The 21,613-nt window shown below is 43.5% G+C and overlaps 1 protein-coding gene across 2 annotated transcripts; it reads right to left on the bottom strand.

Moving 5' to 3' along the window:
- Positions 1-6,403: 6,403 nt before the first annotated feature.
- On the bottom strand, positions 6,404-21,116 carry LOC115204521 (vascular endothelial growth factor C-like). Of its 2 annotated transcripts, none has more exons than XM_029770169.1 (7): positions 20,541-21,116; positions 14,905-15,121; positions 11,308-11,498; positions 10,947-11,077; positions 10,086-10,189; positions 9,556-9,892; positions 6,404-7,189 (listed from the first exon to the last, which is right to left on the bottom strand). In XM_029770169.1, exons 1-7 carry the CDS (start codon positions 20,637-20,639, stop codon positions 7,075-7,077), a joined length of 1,194 nt encoding a protein of 397 aa, XP_029626029.1. In that variant the 5' UTR covers positions 20,640-21,116; the 3' UTR covers positions 6,404-7,074. The 2 variants fall into 2 exon arrangements, with proteins under 2 accessions (XP_029626029.1, XP_029626030.1); XM_029770170.1 differs by having other exon boundaries at positions 20,766-21,116.
- Positions 21,117-21,613: the final 497 nt, after the last annotated feature.

Raw genomic sequence — 21,613 nt, 5'->3', positions numbered from 1 at the left:
CCGTTACTTGTAGCGGAAGGTCCAGTAGGTCATACAGTGCCTTCTGAAAGTATTCAGACCCTTTGAATTTTCCCACATTTTGTTATGTTACAGCCTTATTCTCAAAAACTCCTGAGTAATCTTCACACAATACCCCATAATGACAAAGTGAAAACAGGTTTTTAGAACGTTTTTATAATTTATAAAAAATGTAAAACAGTATTCAGACTCTTTGCTATGAGACTTAAAAGTATGCTCAGGTGCATCCTGTTTCCATTGATGTTTCTACAACTTGATTGGAGTCCACCTGTGGTAAATTCAATTGATTGGACATGATTTGGAAAGGCACACACACCTGTCTATATAAGGTCCCACAGTTGACAGTGCATGTCAGAGCAAAAACCAAGCCCTGAGATTGAAGGAATTGTCCGTAGAGCGCCGAGACAAGATTGTGATCTGGGGAAGGGTACCAAAACATTTCTGCAGCATTGAAGGTCTCCAAGAACACAGTCATTCTTAAATGAAAGAAGTTTGGAACCACCAAAATTCTTCCTAGAGCTAGCCGCCATGCCAAACTGAGCAATCGGGAGAAGGGCCTTGGTCAGAGAGGTGACCAAGAACCCAATGGGCACTCTGACAGGGCTCCAGAGTTCCTCTGTGGAGATGGGAGAACCTTCTAGAAGGACAACCATCTCTGCAGCACTCCACCAATCAGGCCTTTATGGTAGAGTGGCCAGACGGAAGCCACTCCTCAGTAAAAGGCACATGACAGCCCACTTGGAGTTTGGCAAAAGGCACCTAAAGACTCCCAGACCATGAGAAGCAAGATTCTCTGGTCTGATGAAACCAAGACTAAACTCTTTGGCCTGAATGCCAAGCGTCACGTCTGGAGGAAACCTGGCACCATCCCTATGGTGAAGCATGGTGTTGGCAGCATCATGCTGTGGGGATGTTTTTCAGCGGCAGGGACTGGGAGACTAGTCAGGATGGAGGGAAAGATGAATGGAGCAAAGTACAGAAATCCTTAATGAAAACCTGCTCCAGAGCGCTCAGGACCTCAGACTGCGGCGAAGGTTCACCTTCCAACAGGACAACGACCCTAAGCACGCAGCCAAGCCAATGCAGGAGTGGCTTCGGGACAAGTCTCTGAATGTCCTTGAGTGGCACAGCCAGAGCCCGGACTTGAACCTGATTGAACATCTCTGGAGAGACCTGAAAATAGCTGTGCAACAACGCTACCCATGCAACCTGACAGAGCTTGAGAGGATCTGCAGAGACGAATGGGAGAAACTCCCCAAATACAGGTGTGCCAAGCTTGTAACGTCATACCCAAGAAGTCTCGTGGCTGTAATCGCTGCCAAAGGTGCTTCAACAAAGTACTGAGTAAAGGCTCTGAATACTTACACTACCATTCAAAGGTTTGGGGTCACTTAGAAATGTCCTTGTTTTTGAAAGAAAGGCATTAAAATAACGTCAAATTAATCAGAAATCCAATCAACGACAACAGTGAAGAGGCGACTCTGGGATGCTGGCCTTCTAGGCAGAGTTCCTCTGTCCGCTGTCTGTGTTCTTTTGCCCATCTTAATCTTTTCTTTTTATTGGCCAGTTTGAGATATGGCTTTTTCTTTGCAACTCTGCCATGAAGGCCAGCATCCCGGAGTCGCCTTTTTACTGTTGACGTTGAGACTGGTGTTTTGGGGGTACTTTATAAGGAAGCTGCCAGTTAAGGACTTGTGAGGCGTCTGTTTCTCAAACTAGACACTCTAATGTATTTGTCCTCTTACTTTTCACCGGGGCCTCCCACTCCTCTTTCTATTCTGGTTAGAGCCAGTTTGCGCTGTTCTGTGAAGGGAGTAGTACACAGCAGTGGACGAGATCTTCAGTTTCTTGGCAATTTCTTGCATGGAATAGCCTTCATTTCTCAGAAAAAGAATAGACTGACGGTTTTCAGAAGAAGTACTTTGTTTCTGGCCATTTTGAGCCTGTAATGAAAGCCACAAATGCTGATGCTGCAGACACTCAACTAGTCTAAAGAAGACCCGTTTTTTTGCTTCTTTAATCAGGACAACAGTTTCCAGCTGTGCTAACATAATTGCAAAAGGGTTTTCTAATGATTAATTAGACTTTTTTAAATGATCAAGTTGAATTAGCTAACACAACGTGCCATTGGAACACAGGAGTGAAGGTTGCTGATAATGGGCCTCTGTACACCTATGTAGATATTCCATTAACAATCAGCCGTTTCCATCTACAATAGTCATTTACAACATTACCAACGTCTACACTGTATTTATGATCAATTTGATGTTATTTTAATGGACAAAAAATGTGCTTTTCTTTCAAAAACAAGGACATTTCTAAGTGACCCCAAACTTTTGAACAGTAGTGTAAGTACATGTGATATTTCAGTAAAAAAAAATTGTCATTATGGGCTATTGTGTGTAGATTGATGAGGGGAAAAAACAGTTTAATCAAGTTTAGAATAAGGTTATAACCTAACAAAATGTTGAAAAAGTCAAGGGGTCTGAATCGTTTCTGAAGGCACGTCATTCATAACACGGCTAAATCAGCCTCACAGTCGCAGCCAGTATATCGTCTTCTTCTCTGTCAAATAGCTTTAGGCAGAAGGGGTGGGAACTAAACACTTCCTTTAGACCAAGCCTGGGCAATTCCAGTCCTCGGGGGCCTGATTGGTGTCACTCTTTTCCCCCATCCCTAAACACTTCCTTTAGACAGAGCTCCAGAGACTAGTTTGACAGAAATCAGTCATATTTCTTAATATCGTAGCCCACTGGGCAAAAACTACTTATAACAACATTGTTTCCACGTCATTTCAACAAAATAATTTAATGTGATGACTTTAAATCAATGTGGAAAACTGATTGGATTTGCAAGAAGTAATCAACGTAAGGGAATTTCAAATGTTTTTCACCCAACTTTTAACCTAAATCAAATGACATGGTGCCATTTTTTTGTTGATTTCACATTGAATTCATGTTAGTTGACAACTCAACCAAATGTAAATCAAAACTAGATGTTGATGTCTGTGCCCAGTGGGGGGTGTCTGTCTCAGGAGACCTCTATGTTTGAACAGGGGATGCAGGAAAGGAAATTTACATGATATCCATACTTATATTTGGTTGTATATGTGAACATACTGTGAGACTGAGTTCTCCATGCTGTTGCCGCTGTAAAGAACTACTAACACCCAATTACAGTATTCCTGCTGGGTTGTTAAACAACTCCCTCTCTCCAGATGAGGGGCAAAGCAAGTCAACCTCTCTCCCGCTGTGGTGGTGATTGCTGAGACCATAGGCACTCATTCACCTCTAGCAATTGGCACTCATACACCCCTAGCGATAGGCACTCATACGACCCTAGTGATGGGCACTCATTCACCTCTAGCGATAGGCACTCATTCACCCCTAGCGATAGGCACTCATACACCCCTAGCGATAGGCACTCATACACCCCTAGCGATAGGCACTCATACACCCCTAGCGATAGGCACTCATTCACCTCTAGCGATAAGCACTCATACACCCCTAGCGATAGGCACTCATACACCCCTAGCGATAGGCACTCATTCACCTCTAGCGATAGGCACTCATTCACCCCTAGCGATAGGCACTCATTCACCCCTAGCGATAGGCACTCATTCACCCCTAGCGATAAGCACTCATTCACCTCTAGCGATCATACACCCCTAGCGATGGGCACTCATTCACCTCTAGCGATAGGCACTCATTCACCCCTAGCGATAGGCACTCATTCACCCCTAGCGATAAGCACTCATTCACCTCTAGCGATCATACACCCCTAGCGATGGGCACTCATTCACCTCTAGCGATAGGCACTCATTCACCCCTAGCGATAGGCACTCATACACCCCTAGCGATAGGCACTCATACACCCCTAGCGATAGGCACTCATTCACCTCTAGCGATAGGCACTCATTCACCCCTAGCGATAAGCACTCATACACCCCTAGCGATAGGCACTCATACACCCCTAGCGATAGGCACTCATTCACCTCTAGCGATAGGCACTCATTCACCCCTAGCGATAGGCACTCATTCACCCCTAGCGATAGGCACTCATTCACCCCTAGCGATAAGCACTCATTCACCCCTAGCGATAAGCACTCATTCACCCCTAGCGATAGGCACTCATACACCTCTAGCGATAGGCACTCATTCCCCCCTAGCGATAAGCACTCATACACCTCTAGCGATAGGCACTCATTCCCCCTAGCGATAAGCACTCATACACCCCTAACGATAGGCACTCATACACCCCTAGCGATAAGCACTCATTCACCCCTAGCGATAGGCACTCATTCACCTCTAGCGATAAGCACTCATTCACCCCTAGCGATAGGCACTCATTCACCTCTAGCGATGGGCACTCATTCACCTCTAGCGATAAGCACTCATTCACCCCTAGCGATAGGCACTCATTCACCTCTAGCGATGGGCACTCATTCACCCCTAGCGATAAGCACTCATTCACCCCTAGCGATAGGCACTCATTCACCTCTAGCGATGGGCACTCATTCACCTCTAGCGATAAGCACTCATTCACCCCTAGCGATAGGCACTCATTCACCTCTAGCGATAGGCATTCATTCACCCCTAGCGATAGGCACTCATTCACCTCTAGCGATAGACACTCATTCACCTCTAGCGATAGGCACTCATTCACCTCTAGCGATAGGCACTCATTCACCCCTAGCGATAGGCACTCATTCACCTCTAGCGATAGGCACTCATTCACCTCTAGCGATAGGCACTCATTCACCTCTAGCGATAGGCACTCATTCACCTCTAGCGATAGGCACTCATTCACCTCTAGCGATAGGCACTCATTCACCTCTAGCGATAGGCACTCATTCACCTCTAGCGATAGGCACTCATTCATCTCTAGCGATAGGCACTCATTCACCCCTAGCGATAGGCACTCATTCACCCCTAGCGATAGGCACTCATACGCCCCTAGCAGCACTCATACACCCCTAGCGATAGGCACTCATTCACCCCTAGCGATAGGCACTCATTCACCCCTAGCGATAGGCACTCATACGCCCCTAGCAGCACTCATACACCCCTAGCAATAGGCACTCATACGCCCCTAGCAGCACTCAGACACCCCTAGCAACAGGCACTCATACGCTCCTAGCAGCACTCATACACCCCTAGCAATAGGCACTCATACGCCCCTAGCAGCACTCATAGACCCCTAGCAATAGGCACTCATACACCCCTAGCAGCACTAATACACTTCCAACAGCTTTATTGCTACCTCTCCATTTGAATGTAGACAGCTGGTTTCAATCTTATACTGCCACTTTGTCCTTCTCTCTGTCAGTTATTTTTTACAGAGGTGAGAACTAGTAAATGAACTTGTCCAGCGTCTCATAATGTGTGCCAAAACTACAGGTTGCTGCAATGACTTGTTTATTCAGAATAATTAATGATGGTTATTAAGACTTCACAGGGCAGATTCAGACTTGACTGTCCTGGCCACAGGCATAACATAATATGTTTTCCATAATTTATACCAAGAAGATTTAGGAAGAGCGTCAATGAGAACTGTGTGTCTTCCCATTCCTCCCTCTCAATCATAGTAACTGTTGATTGAAAGTAAAAGTTGTTGCTCCAGGTTTAGGAACAATACAAAGCTGGAAGAAACTCTTCACAGGGCAGATTCAGACTTGACTGTCCTGGCCACAGGCATAACATAGTATACATTGTGGAAAAGATACTAACAGGATTTAGGAAGAGCATCAAAGAGAACTGTGTGTCTTCCCATTTCTCCCCTTCAATCATAGTAATTGAGAAAAAGACATTTCATGAGATGAATTGACACTTTAATTGAAACTTTACGACGGTGGTGTAGCCTTGAAATTGAAGTGAGATTCACAATATTGAACCTTGTAAAAACAAAAAAAGTGACCTTTCCACTAACAAAACATATATCACCCTGGACAAAAAGTCAAACGTCTGAAGTATTGTCTCTACTCTGTAGGCCTACTTATAAACCAAACTATTTGGATTATCACAAACAAAAGCTACTATCACTGGGTTTAGCTATGCTGTCCTGTTTCTGTACAGAGGGCTGTGCTGGCTTAGAGTACCAACTGTGGATGGCAGTTTCTAAAGACACAAGCCAGATGGGAATTAGATCTCTCTGCAATTGACCTCGAGATAGTGTTTATTGTTCCAAACACATACGGCTGGTATGAGGAATTTGAGACAAAGGTCTTGGATCCATTTTCACTGCAGGAGTGTGTGTTTTTCAATGCCTTTGTTTTGTGATTGGAGACATCACATCACACTCTCCATGGTGCCAGTCTGGTCTGGTTCCCATAGTCTGTTGCCAAACTTCCTGTCACGAAAGTCTTATCAAACACACGCCGTACACATTTACCAAAGCCAATCAAGTTTGTATTTTATTTTATCAATAGCGTGTATTTTAAATACAATACAAATAGGATATGACATTAAAAACACACTTTTCATTCACAGCCACCACTGACTACAGTCAGTGGTGGCTGGAATACAGTCACACGTTTTGTACAATACAGTATATGCATGGGCTTTACATTTCAGTCTTTTGTCTTCCTTCTCATGTCAGGGCGTTTCTTCCCAGTTACATCATCGTCATCTCGGAGAGCTGCAGGGTCACTTGCAATAAATATCAATGTCAGATAATCGAAAATGATTTCATTTTCTGGAATGAAATCATTTTTTTTTTCTTCTAATTTTAACAGCCACACATAATGAATCTGAGGCAATGTCAATAACGTCCATGATTCAGACCATGACCTGCAGTATCTAGGCGACTGCATCGTTGTGTGCTTCATTGTATGTTCCCTGGTCTGAAGATGGAGAGCCTCTTGGCCTATCAGGAGTATTCATCAAATAACATTCCCCTAGTCTAGCCTCCATCTACCGGCTCTACATTGCAAACACACCGCCTCGTTTCCACCATACAGTTCCAGTACATTGACCCTAGAGTTTGGCACCAGTGCTGTTAACACCAGTGCTGGTAACACCAGTGCTGGTAACACCAGTGCTGGTAACCCCAGCTTTGTCAGTTCCACTCCCCTGACCTCATGTGGTTGGGTATGCACTGGCAGACGTAGTGGCTGTAGTAGAAGCCTGTTGGACAGCTGTTGTGTGGCTTTCTGCAGGGCAGCCGGTAACAGCTTGGTGTAGGGGAAGAGAAACAGACAGAACAGTTGGTTTTACTTAATGTAATGTAGTTTCAATATAACTGTGGGCTGCGTGCAGGACCCTGCGTGTGTAGGCTACTTATGCGCGTGTGTGTAATCTGGGCCAATCCCCATAGCCTTAATGATTCTTTCCAGTGTAAAAAAAATATATTTAGCTGGAGAGGGGAATTCTGTGCTTACTGGAAAATCTGGTTTCTCCATTCCAAAGAAATGTGTCAGGTGCCTTGCCTCAGCTTCATGTTAAGGGAAGTAAGCAGGATATGAATTCTCACGCTAGAGTTGTACTTCTTATTTAAGTCTTGTTACTATCGGGAAGTGTTTATAAGATTTCTATAGTTATCGTTCCGTTTAACAGATGTGCAGAACTGTGAACTATGTGAATTTGACGTTCCACTGAAATGTGTATTGCTCATTATACCCATTCAGTATTTAACATTATATCATACAGTATTTAACATTATACCATGCAGTATTTAACATTATACCCATTCAGTATTTAACATTATACCATACAGTATTTAACATTATACCATGCAGTATTTAACATTATACCATGCAGTATAACATTATACCATGCAGTATTTAACATTATACCATGCAGTATTTAACATTATACCATGCAGTATTTAACATTATACCATGCAGTATTTAACATGATAACATTCAGTATTTAAGATTATAAAGCGGGTGGTTCGAGCCCTCAATGCTGATTGGCTGAAAGCCGTGGTATATCAGACCGCATACTGTGGGTATGACAAAACAAATACTTTTTACTGTTCTTATTGGTAACCAGTTTATAATAGCGTTGCGTCGTGCCTAAGAACAGCACTTAGCCGTTGTATATTGGCCATATACCACACCACCTGAGGTCTTATTGCTTAATTATACAGTATAAACAATTATACCATACAGTATTTAACATCATACCATTAAGTATTTAAAGCTGCAATATGTAACTTTTTGGGCAACCCATCCAAATTTACATAGACATGTGAGTAATAGATCTGTAATTCTTATTAAAAGCACGTCTAAGAAGCAGCAGATCTGTTCTATGTGCTCTATTTCTATGCAACCCATTATTAAGTTTAGTTTTTGCATCTTTTACTTTCGGTTTTGTACACCAGCTTCAAATAGCTGAAAATACTATATTTTTGGTTATTCAAAATACACTGTCCTCGGTTGCAACACTCACTACGAGTTCCAAACTGCCTCTGGAAGCAAAGTCAGCACAAGAACTGTCCGTTGGGAGCTTCATGAAATGGGTTTCCATGGCCGAGCAGCTGCACACAAGCCTAAGATCACCATGTGCAATGCTAAGTGTTGGCTGGAGTGGTGTAAAGCTCCCTGCCATTGGACTCTGGAGCAGTGGAAGCGCGTTCTCTGGAGTGATGAATCCCTCTGCACCATCTGGCAGTCCGACAGACAGATCTGGGTTTGGTGGATGCCAGGAGATAGCTACCTGCCCGAATGCATAGTGCCAACTGTAAAGTTTGGTGGAAGAGGAATAATGGTCTGGGGCTGTTTTTCATGGTTTGGGCTAGGCCCCTTAGTTCCAGTGAAGGGAAATCTTAACGCTACAGCATATAAGGACATTCTAGACGATTCTGTGCTTCCAACTTTGTGGCAACAGTTTGGGGAAGACCCTTTCCTGTTTCAGCATGACAATGCATCGTGAACGAAGTGAGGTCCATACAGAAAGGGTTTGTCGAGGTCGGTGTGGAAGAAGTTGACCGGCCTGCACAGAGCCCTGACCTCAACACCATCAAACACCTTTGGGATGAATTGGAATGCTGACTGTGAGCCAGGCCTAATCGCCCAACATCAGTGCCCGACCTCACTAATTCTCCTGTGGCTGAATGGAAGCAAATCCCCGCAGAAGTGTTCCAACATCTAGTGGAGAGCCTTCCCAGAAGAGTGGAGGCTGTAATAGCAGCAAAGAAGTACTAACTTCATATTAATGCCCATGATTTTGGAATGAGATGTTCGATGAGCAGGTGTCCACATACTTTTGGTCCAGGTCGCAGTTGTAAATGAGAACTTGTTCTCAACTGGCCTACCTGGTTAAATAAAGGTAAAATAAAAAAATGTAGTGTATATTTCACAGCGGTTTAGATGTTGTGTTTTGCTCTTTTCAAGTAAAAATAACTGTACCTATAACAGTAATAGCTTTTTGTTCCCACGCTGTCTGATCCAACTTAGGTCAAACAACACGTATTATTACCTTGGCCACCGTGACAGCATCATAGTTCTGGGAATAGTACTCGGGGGTTTTCTATAAAGGTCTATGGGGACGTCCAGCATCATATGAAATGCCTTCTGTGTTAGATTCTATTTCTTACCTGCAGTTGTGTGCGTTGAACCTCTTGCCCTCTAGCAGGCAGGTCTGAGGGCTGTCCCTGCACTGGCACAGGCAAGTCTCTGGGTTGAGAGGCTGGCTACGGGGGCACTCTGCCCGGCACACACAGCTACACAGCTCTGGGTCCCAGCGTTGGTTGGATGGGCAGGTCCCCGGGGCGGTCTGGTCTTCACAGAGACACTCACAGGATGCCTGGTCTAGACGCCAGCCCGGCCCACAGCTGGCCTCTGTCAGACCGTTCTGACACACACACTCACAGCTGTCCTCGTCCAGGACTTTGTTGGGGCCACACAGCGCCAGCAAGGCTGACTCCAGGGGTTCTGCACCAGATGGTGGAGAAGAGAGATGCTATTGAGTGTCCCTTATTGACAGACGTCATGTGGTTTAGTACATTTCACTTCAATGTATATCGTCCTAATTTGCCAACTCTCTGACCTATGAGGTATCTCTGGGTGTTGGCGAACAGAAATGACTGCACTCGGGTTGTATGGGTATGGAGTTAGTTTAACTTACCCAGCTCTCTCTCGGAGAAGAAGCTTGTGTCCATGGGAACACACAGGCAGCTGGTGGGGTCCCAGACCAGTCCTGTACTGCAGGGAACATCTGGCGGAGAACACCTGCAGAGGGAAGCAGGGACACACAGGCCAGGATCAGATCAGAGGTCTTTTCTTGGCTTAGGGGGACCGCTTGGCTACTCTCACAAAGCATTCCTGTGAAGGGGCTGGACACCATGGGCGGCATGTGGCTCCTCCCTGTGAGAGAGAACTGAATCCCCCGGCCCTCCTCCCTGCTGGCCTTGACCTGGCAGATAGCCTACACACAGCAGTCTAGAGCAGTTAGGCTGGACACAGGGAGAGGAGAGCAGGGGGAAACATGGCCTCTTCCACATGGCTTCAGTTCAAAGGCAAATGCACACTCAAAGAACTTTTGACCAAATATCTGATGATCTAGCTCATTCCCTTGCATCGTCACACCCTTGTTGTTGTCCACATCAGATAGGATCAGATGGAATGTTTCAGTATCCTTGTCTAAAGTCAGACCGCTATATTATTACATCATTTTATTTAGCAGACGCTCTTATCCAGAGCGACTTACAGGAGCATTGAGGGTTAAGTGCCTTGCTCAAGGGCATATGGACAGAATTTTCAACTAGATTTCTTGGGGATTCGAACCAGCGACCTTTTGGTTACTGGCCCAACGCACTTAGCCGCTAGGCTACCTACCTAAAAGATGTTGTTCAACATGAACCAAACATAACTTATTGAAAACGGTATTGCTTAATAATAATTAAGTGTGTGTGTGCACACATTGTATCTCGATCGGCAGGGCCAGATGTTGCATCTCGAAGGTGACTACTCCTCACTACTCACTCACACGGTGAGGTGGGCTGCAGTAGCCCTCCTGATGACTGAGTGCTGGGGCCTCTTGGACAGACACTCACAGGACGTGTGGTTGACGAACGCCACCATCACCACAGAGTGTTCACGGTGAGTCATCTCCAGCAGCTGAGTCCACAGGAGAAACAACACCATGTCAATGACTGGCCTTCAGATTTGGGGTCTACCTTATATCCTTTCTTACTGTATACTATGAAACGACAACTCACTTAAATAGATATGTTGAAACATGTTCATAGAATGTCCTTACTAATGTTATTACAGTTTAAGAGCAACTTTACTTGTGTCAGCATCGTTGAACATTTTGAATGATATCTAGTTTGTCCTCTGTTGCTCACCGTCTTGTTGCTGTAAGTATGGCTGGTGTTGGTGCAGTACAGACCCTCGTGGGTACAGCAGCCCCCACAGCGGTGCACAGACACACAGCGAGGCATGTAGAAGTGACTGGTGCTCTCTGGGTACTCTTTAGACACCTCCAGACACACCTCCCGAGGACTACACATGGTACGCTGGATCTCCTCCAGAATAACTGGGGATGAATGGAGGAACATTAGCAGACAGGTTATCAGGGATGAATGGAGGAACATTAGCAGACTGGTTATCAGGGATGAATGGAGGAACAGTAACAGACTGGTTATCAGGGATGAATGGAGGAACAGTAACAGACAGGTTATCAGAGATGAATGGAGGAACATTAACAGACAGGTTATCAGGGATGAATGGAGGAACAGTAACAGACTGGTTATCAGGGATGAATGGAGGAACAGTAACAGACAGGTTATCAGAGATGAATGGAGGAACATTAACAGACTGGTTATCAGGGATGAATGGAGGAACAGTAACAGACTGGTTATCAGGGATGAATGGAGGAACATTAACAGACAGGTTATCAGGGATATAAAGAATATCCTGACTGATATGGAATACAATAGAACATCCGGAACATTCTGTTCTTGACTGTCTTAAGTCACCCAGCTAATAATGCTGCTGCGTTAGGATTAGGCTATGTTGCAACATCCAACGACATCGTACCCACACCTACAATTAGATTTTTGCAATGGTGTTGCAAAAGAGAGGAGCCGACTTCGGCGGAAGTCGTGACACTTCTAAAGAAACCAATCAGATCCAGTGACTAGAGCTCTTCTAAAGAAACCAATCAGATCCAGTGACTAGAGCTCTTCTAAAGAAACCACTCAGACCTAGTGACTAGAGCTCTTCTAAAGAAACCACTCAGACCTAGTGACTAGAGCTCTTCTAAAGAAACCAATCAGACCTAGTGACTAAAGCTCTTCTAAAGAAACAAATCAGATCCAGTGACTAGAGCTCTTCTAAAGAAACAAATCAGATCCAGTGACTAGAGCTCTTCTAAAGAAACCAATCAGATCCAGTGACTAGAGCTCTTCTAAAGAAACCACTCAGACCTAGTGACTAGAGCTCTTCTAAAGAAACCACTCAGACCTAGTGACTAGAGCTCTTCTAAAGAAACCAATCAGACCTAGTGACTAAAGCTCTTCTAAAGAAACAAATCAGATCCAGTGACTAGAGCTCTTCTAAAGAAACAAATCAGATCCAGTGACTAGAGCTCTTCTAAAGAAACCACTCAGACCTAGTGACTAGAGCTCTTCTAAAGAAACCACTCAGACCTAGTGACTAGAGCTCTTCTAAAGAAACCAATCAGACCTAGTGACTAAAGCTCTTCTAAAGAAACCAATCAGATCCAGTGACTAGAGCTCTTCTAAAGAAACCAATCAGATCCATTGACTAGAGCTCTTCTAAAGAAACCAATCAGACCTAGTGACTAAAGCTCTTCTAAAGAAACCAATCAGATCCAGTGACTAGAGCTCTTCTAAAGAAACCAATCAGATCCATTGACTAGAGCTCTTCTAAAGAAACCAATCAGACCTAGTGACTAGAGCTCTTCTAAAGAAACCACTCAGACCTAGTGACTAAAGCTCTTCTAAAGAAACCACTCAGACCTAGTGACTAGAGCTCTTCTAAACAAACCGCTCTGACCTAGTGACTAGAGCTCTTCTAAAGAAACCACTCTGACCTAGTGACTAGAGCTCTTCTAAAGAAATCAATCAGACCTAGTGACTAAAGCTCTTCTAAAGAAACCAATCAGATCCAGTGACTAGAGCTCTTCTAAAGAAACCAATCAGATCCAGTGACTAGAGCTCTTCTAAAGAAACCAATCAGATCCAGTGACTAGAGCTCTTCTAAAGAAACCACTCAGACCTAGTGACTAGAGCTCTTCTAAAGAAACCACTCAGACCTAGTGACTAGAGCTCTTCTAAAGAAACCAATCAGACCTAGTGACTAAAGCTCTTCTAAAGAAACAAATCAGATCCAGTGACTAGAGCTCTTCTAAAGAAACAAATCAGATCCAGTGACTAGAGCTCTTCTAAAGAAACCACTCAGACCTAGTGACTAGAGCTCTTCTAAAGAAACCACTCAGACCTAGTGACTAGAGCTCTTCTAAAGAAACCAATCAGACCTAGTGACTAAAGCTCTTCTAAAGAAACCAATCAGATCCAGTGACTAGAGCTCTTCTAAAGAAACCAATCAGATCCATTGACTAGAGCTCTTCTAAAGAAACCAATCAGACCTAGTGACTAGAGCTCTTCTAAAGAAACCACTCAGACCTAGTGACTAAAGCTCTTCTAAAGAAACCACTCAGACCTAGTGACTAGAGCTCTTCTAAAGAAATCAATCAGACCAATGTGCAATTTTAACTAATTCAATATGGCCTCCTTCTGACTGGCACTGGTCGTGGTCAATTTTCCAGCATGAGTGGTTTCTTTAGAAGAGCTTTAGTCACTAGGTCTGATTGGTTTCTTTAGAAGAGCTTTAGTCACTGGATCTGATTGGTTTCTTTAGAAGTGTCACGACTTCCCCCGAAGTCGGCTCCTCTCTTTGTTCGGGCGGCGTTCGGCGATCGACGTCACCAGCTTTCTAGCCATCGCCGCTCCATTTCTCATATGTCCATTTGTTTTGTCTTGTTCCATACACACCTGGTTTTCATTCCCCAATCAATCTACATGTATTTAGTCCTCTGTTCCCCATCATGTCTTTGTGTGTAATTGTTTATTGTTACGTGATTATTTTGTCAGGCGCTGCACTTTTGTTTTAGACCATGTTTGTGGCACTAGTATGTTTTAAGTGCTGTCGTTGTTGACCGGTATTAAAGTGCGCCTGGTTAATATACTCCGCTCTCCTGCACTTGACTTCGCCTCCCATTTACACGCCTAACAAGAAGAGCTTTAATCACTAGGTCTGAGTGGTTTCTTTAGAAGAGCTCTAGTCACTAGGTCTGATTGGTTTCTTTAGACGAGCTCTAGTCACTGGATCTGATTGGTTTCTTTAGAAGCGCTTTAGTCACTAGGTCTGAGTGGTTTCTTTAGAAGAGCTTTAGTCACTGGATCTGATTTCCTTTCTTTGAATTGTTTCTGGCATCATATCATAGAGGTTGGGGATGGTCAATGAAAGGCAATGGCGCAAGATCAACAGTTGTGTCGTGCCATTTCTACCACTTTCTCTCAATAGCATCTGGAGGGAACTGAGGCCACCTCTTTTCATTGTCGTTTACATGGTAGTGGTCCACTCAGCTCTCCAGTAGGACCTACATCTTCTGGGATGAGCTCCTGTGATCAGGAAGCAGACACAGCTAGTCTATGCTGACAGCCTGAATCTCTGCTTTTAACTGGAGCACTCAGTCTCTAATGCGTGGGGAGGGGGGGAGTGAGGGGCCTCTTTAACTGTTAGGAAAATGAACAAAGTCCTTTCTTTCTCCTTTTAACAAAGACACCCATTTGTGGGTCTGGGGAAAGAGAAATGGGGTTATCACACAAAAATCTGCCCCCTGTGGGATGGGAAGACAGCTTTCTTTCTCTATTGGTGTAGGCTGTTATTAGGGCCAATCACCTGAAGAGTCTTACCGTCAAAGGTGCCGTCGTCAGCCTTGTACAGTGCCCCCTCCCTGGGCTTGCCCCAGGCCCAGACATCGTCTTCAGCATGGAGAGGGGTGGAGGTGCGCTGGGTTTTCCTACGTAGGCAATGCTGCACCAGACTGTACTCTGGGTACAACAGCTCCACCAGCTCGTCCACATTGGACACTGTGTCTAAATCACTGAGTCCCTCCCCAACCAGCGGGGCCTGTCGAGGAACAAAATGAACAGATTTATATATTTGATCTAACAAAATTAAATTAAGATCAATTCAGTTGATTATGCACTGCAATATACTTTGTAAAAATTTATTGAGTATCTCAACAGAGTTTGAGTGTCTCAACAGAGTTTGAGTGTCTCAACAGAGTTTGAGTGTCTCAACAGAGTTTATTGAGTGTCTCAACAGAGTTTATTGAGTGTCTCAACAGAGTTTGAGTGTCTCAACGGAGTTTATTGAGTGTCTCAACAGAGTTTATTATTGAGTGTCTCAACAGAGTTTATTATTGAGTGTCTCAACAGAGTTTGAGTGTCTCAACAGAGTTTATTATTGAGTGTCTCAACAGAGTTTATTATTGGGTGTCTCAACAGAGTTTTTTATTGAGTTTCTCAACAGAGTTTGAGTGTCTCAACAGAGTTTATTGAGTGTCTCAACAGAGTTTATTGAGTGTCTCAACAGAGTTTATTGAGTGTCTCAACAGAGTTTATTATTGAGTGTCTCAACAGAGTTTTTATTGAGTGTCTCAACAGAGTTTTTTATTGAGTGTCTTAACAGAGTTTAATGGGGCGGCAGGTGGTTAGACAGTTGGGCCAGCAACTGAAAAGATGCTGGATTGAATCCCCGAGCTGCCAAGGTTAAAAAACTGTCGTTCTGCCCCTGAACATGGTAGTTAACCCACTGTTCCCCGATAGGCCGTCATTGTAAATAAGAATTTGTTCTTAACTGGCTTGCCTAGTGAAATAAAGGTTACATTTAATATATATATATATATATATATATATATACATACAGTGGGGGGGGAAAAGTATTTGATCCCCTGCTGATTTTGTACGTTTGCCCACTTACAAAGAAATGATCAGTCTATAATTTTAATAGTAGGTTTATTTGAACAGTGAGAGACAGAATAACAACAACAAAAAATCCAAAAAAACGCATGTCAAAAATGTTATAAAATGATTTGCATTTTAATGAGGGAAATAAGTATTTGACCCCTCTGCAAAACATGACTTAGTACTTGGTGGCAAAACCCTTGTTGGCAATCACAGAGGTCAGACGTTTCTTGTAGTTGGCCAGCAGTTTTGCACACATCTCAGGAGTGATTTTGTCCCACTCCTCTTTGCAGATCTTCTCCAAGTCATTAAGGTTTCGAGGCTGACATTTGGCAATTCGAACCTTCAGCTCCCTCCACAGATTTTCTATGGGATTAAGGTCTGGAGACTGGCTAGGCCACTCCAGGACCTTAATGTGCTTCTTCTTGAGCCACTCCTTTGTTGCCTTGGCCGTGTGTTTTGGGTCATTGTCATGCTGGAATACCCATCCACGACCCATTTTCAATGCCCTGGCTGAGGGAAGGAGGTTCTCACCCATGATTTGACGGTACATGGCCCTGTCCATCGTCCCTTTGATGCAGTGAAGTTGTCCTGTCCCCTTAGCAGAAAAACACCCCCAAAGCATAATGTTTCCACCTCCATGTTTGACGGTGGAGATGGTGTTCTTGGGGTCATAGGCAGCATTCCTCCTCCTCCAAACACGGCGAGTTGAGTTGATGTCAAAGAGCTCCATTTTGGTCTCATCTGACCACAACACTTTCACCAATTGTCCTCTGAGTCATTCAGATGTTCATTGGCAGACTTCAGACGGGCCTGTATATGTATTCTTGAGCAGGGGGACCTTGCGGGCGCTGCAGGATTTCAGTCCTTCACGGCGTAGTGTGTTACCTATTGTTTTCTCTGTGACTATGGTCCAAGCTGCATTGAGATCATTGACAAGATCCTACCGTGTAGTTCTGGGCTGATTCCTCACCATTCGCATGATCATTGCAATCCCACGAGGTTAGATCTTCCATGGAGCCCCAGGCCGAGGGATATTGACAGTTATTTTGTGTTTCTTCCATTTGCGAATAATCGCACCAAATGTTGTCACCTTCTCACCAAGCTGCTTGGCGATGGTCTTGTAGCCCATTCCAGCCTTGTGTAGGTCTACAATCTTGTCCCTGACATCCTTGGACAGCTGTTTGGTCTTGGCCATGGTGGAGAGTTTGGAATCTGATTGATTGATTGCTTCTGTGGACAGGTGTCTTTTTTACAGGTAACAAGCTGCGGTTAGGAGCACTCCCTTTAAGAGTGTGCTCCTAATCTCAGCTCGTTACCTGTATAAAAGACACCTGGGAGACAGAAATCTTTCTGATTGAGAGGGGGTCAAATACTTATTTCCCTCATTAAAATGCAAATCAATTTATAAAAAATTTTACATGTGTTTTTCTGGATATGTTTGTTGTTATTCTGTCTCTCACTGTTCAAATAAACCTTCCATTAAAATTATAGACTGATCCTTTCTTTGTAAGTGGGAAAACATACAAAATCAGCAGGGGATCAAATACTTTTTTCCCCCACTGTATATATTTTTCTCAACAGAGTTTGAGGTTCTCAACAGAGTTTGAGTATCTCAACAGAGTGTATTGAGTATCTCAACAGAGTGTATTGAGTATCTCAACAGAGTGTATTGAGTATCTCAACAGAGTGTATTGAGTATCTCAACAGAGTTTATTGAGTATCTCAACAGAGTGTATTGAGTATCTCAACAGAGTGTATTGAGTATCTCAACAGAGTGTATTGAGTATCTCAACAGAGTGTATTGAGTATCTCAACAGAGTTTATTGAGTATCTCAAAATACACTAACGTTCAAACGTTTGGGGTCACTTAGAAATGTCCTTCTTTTATTAAGAAAAGCATGTTTTATGTCCATTAAAATAACATCAAATTGTTCATAAATACAGTGTAGACATTGTTAACGTTGTAAATGACTATTGTAGCTGGAAACGGCAGATTTTTTATGGAATATCTACATAGGCGTACAGAGGCCCATTATCAGCAACCATCACTCCTCTGTCCCAATGGCACGTTGTGTTAGCTAATCCAAGTTTATCATTTTAAAAGGCTAATTGATCATTAGACCACACTTTTGTTAATTATGTTAGCACAGCTGAAAACTGTTGTGCTGATTTAAAGAAGAAATAAAATTGCCCTTCTTTAGACTAGTTGAGTGTTTGGAGCATCAGCATTTGTTGGTTTGATTACAGGCTCAAAATGGCCAGAAACAAAGTACTTTTTTCTGAAACTCGTCAGTCTATTCTTGTTCTGAGAAATGAAGGCTATTCCATGCTGTGTACTACTCCCTTCACCGAACTGTTCTGTGAACGGAGTAGTACACAGCATTGTACAAGATCTTCAGTTTCTTGCCAATTTCTCACATGGAATAGCCTTCATTTGGAATAGCCTTCACTTAGTCTAAAGAAGGACAGTTTTATTGCTTCTTTAAATCAGAACAACAGTTTTCAGCTGTGCTAACATAATTGCAAAAGGGTTTTCTAATGATCAATTAGCCTTTTAAAATGATTAACTTGGATTAGCTAACACAACGTGCCATTGGAACACAGGAGTGATGGTGGCTGATAATGGGCCTCTGTACGCCTATGAAGATATTCCATTAAAAATCTTCAGTTTCCAGCTACAATAGTCATTCACAACATTAACAATGTCTAGACTGTATTTCGGATCAATTTTATGTTATTTTAATGGACCAAAAAATTGGCTTTTCTTTCAAAAACAAGGACATTTCTAAGTGACCCCAAACTTTTGAACGGTAGTGTACACATGAGTTTGATTAGGAGAATACAATTTAATAAGTCAGAATCAGAAATGTCTATAACTAAGTTGCAATCCATCCCTAGGGCATCACTGTAACATTATCACTGTCTGCCTCAGAGATCAACACCCACCAAGCAGCCTGGGTGCTACCTTGTCATTATGGAAACAAATGCTGTTGTTGTATCTATCCGAGTTGGTAAAGCTAGACTGGCACTTTGGCAGCGACACCATGGAAACTGAGCCAGTATGGGAAAACTAAGCAATGCAAGATCATATTTTTTCCAATGAGATTAGCCAAGTTCTTTCTTAGAGATAAGGAACAAGGTTATTATGTCTGTTATAATCAAAGTTCTGTGTATTCCGATGAAAGCCTTGAGTTCACTATCAGTATATATATGTATGTAAGTATATATACAGTACAATTAAAACATTTGGACACACCTACTCATTCCAGGGTTTTTCTTTATTTTGACTATTTTCTACATTGTAGAATAAGACTGAAGACATCAAAACTATAAAATAACCCAAAAAGTGTTAAACAAATATAAATATATTTTATATTTTATATTCTTCAAACAGCCACCCTTTGCCTTGACAGCTTTACACACTCTTGACATTCTCTCAACTTCATAAGGAATGCTTTTCCAACAGTCTTGAAGGAGTTCCCACATATGCTGAGCACTTGTTAGCTGCTTTTCCTTCACTCTGCGGTCCAACTTATCCCAAACCATCTCAATTGGATTGAGGTCGGGTGATTGTGGAGGCTGGGTGATCTGATGTAGCACTCCATCACTCTTCTTTTTGGTCAAATAGCCCTTACACAGCCTGGAGGTGTGTTTTGGGTCATTGTCTTGTTGAAAAACAAATGATAGTCCCACTAAGGGCATACCAGATGGGATGGCGTATCGCTGCAGAATGCTGTGGTAGCCATGCTGGTTAAGTGTGCCTTGAATTCTAAATAAATCACAGACATTGTCACCAGCAAAGCACCATCACACCGCCTCCTCCTCCATGCTTTACGGTGGGAAATACACATGCAGAGATCATCCGTTCACCCATACTGCGTCTCACAAAACACACAAGGCACTGCAACCTACATGATCTGGCATAGTCTTCAGAGTGAGTGTTTATCATCACACCCAACCTATTGTCAGTTTACCTCACAATTTAAATAACGTAACCACAGCTCTGTATGGCTCTTGAGTCCAATGTAACCATCAAAAGTCACTTTGCTTGTGTTTCAAACAAATCCTCACTGGACTCTATTGTCCAAATTGACAATCCCTCAATCCCTCTCTCCATTCAACCTTTTCAATGGCAGATATGTCTGTCTAAAGGTGTGGCCTACCACCCTCAACAGGGGAAATAGACATGCACATTATGATTTATTCATTCATTCACCTTCAATGACACACAATGTAGCCACAGAGGAGGAGGTTGTATTGCCAAATAAAGACACACCCACTGTAGTGAAACCAACAACTACGCCCTGAGTAACGAGTGTGGGAAACTTCCTGTCTTGTCTGTTTATTGAATAATAGAGATTGCTTTAGTCAACAAACTGATGTAGTCAACAAACTGATGTAGTCAACAACACTAGTCTAATACTTTCACAGGCCTATTTCTGAACTGAAATCAGAGTTCTGTGCATGATAAAGGTTCACCATGCAGAAAAAGCATAATCTGGGGAATTGTTATCTGTCCCGTTAACGTACAATATGACATATAATCCAAGAGCAGCAGCCTGTTGTTAGTTACTCACCTTGGTTTCCTCCTCGCCTGGGTAATACTCATCATAGTCATATCCATGAGTGAGATTTGTGACATTGAAAATCCATACGGCTAAAGATAACATCCACATAGTGTGTTGATGATGAAAGGGGGAGCAGGTGGAGGGGGAGATGATGAAGGATCAGCTAATGCACCACAGTTGAACTCTCATCCCACAGAGCACAAGGATTTCCTCTTCCCTTAGCCAGGAACTGACCTTGAGTGTGGATAAGATGAGCCCCGTGGAGTGCCTTTCAAACACACCATTTTCCCCCCAGGAAGGATTTTCTTTCACTTCATACAGCATGTATCATTGTGTTCTTTCCAAGTGTTTCCACAACCTCTGCCATTGAGTTTCCCTCGGAAGGCTTTGTATTTGGATCAGATTCTTTGTAGATTAGGTTAATCAGAAAAGAGGTGTAGAAGATTGAGAGGCCAGATCCCATAGATGTCCTGTAGGTCCAGATGTGGTGAGTGCAGTATGTCTCCTGTGAAGCTAGAGTACAGAGGAGGTGAGGGCAGACACGTGTGACAGCAGAGGCTCCCTCAGCAGAGTGTACTCGTCTCTCTCTCTCTCTCTCTCTCTCTCTCTCTCTCTCTCTCTCTCCCACTCTCTATTTTGGGAGGAGCTGCCACCGCCTCTCCGGACTGGGAGTTAGCGTTTGTGTGTTCGTGGGTGTGTGCCTTGAGTACGCTTTTTAAGGTGCTATATTTTCCATATCTGTAATCTCTATATGTTTGAACGCTCACTCTGTATATTTCCCTATAACATTCTGAGGCAATGTCGTCCTCTCTTATCACCTGGCCTCCTGCCTCTCAGGCTGGTCTACTGTACTGCTCTGTATAGATCACCTGGCCTCCTGCCTCTCAGGCTGGTCTACAGTACTGCTCTGTATAGATCACCTGGCCTCCTGCCTCTCAGGCTGGTCTACTGTACTGCTCTGTATAGATCACCTAGTCTCCTGCCTCTCAGGCTGGTCTACTGTATAGAGCACCTGGCCTCCTGCCTCTCAGGCTGGTCTACTGTACTGCTCTGTATAGAGGGGAGAAGCAGAAGCACTCATT

The sequence above is a fragment of the Salmo trutta genome, chromosome 12, assembly GCF_901001165.1.
Source record: "Salmo trutta chromosome 12, fSalTru1.1, whole genome shotgun sequence".
Classification (NCBI taxonomy): domain Eukaryota; kingdom Metazoa; phylum Chordata; class Actinopteri; order Salmoniformes; family Salmonidae; genus Salmo; species Salmo trutta.
Note: the sequence above shows the minus strand (reverse complement) of the source record. Positions and strands in the feature narration are given on the sequence as shown.

What these genes read in the sequence shown, in the direction of transcription:
- LOC115204521 (XM_029770169.1), bottom strand. Translation starts at nt 20,639, where the DNA reads ATGTGGATGTTATCTTTAGCCGTATGGATTTTCAATGTCACAAATCTC. An exon ending in CAGGCGAGGAGGAAACCAAG is followed by an intron (nt 15,122 to 20,540) that starts GTGAGTAACTAA and finishes GTTCCTCGACAG; the next exon opens with GCCCCGCTGGTTGGGGAGGG. An exon ending in ACTGCAGCCCACCTCACCGT is followed by an intron (nt 10,190 to 10,946) that starts GTGAGTGAGTAG and finishes TTCCCTCTGCAG; the next exon opens with GTGTTCTCCGCCAGATGTTC.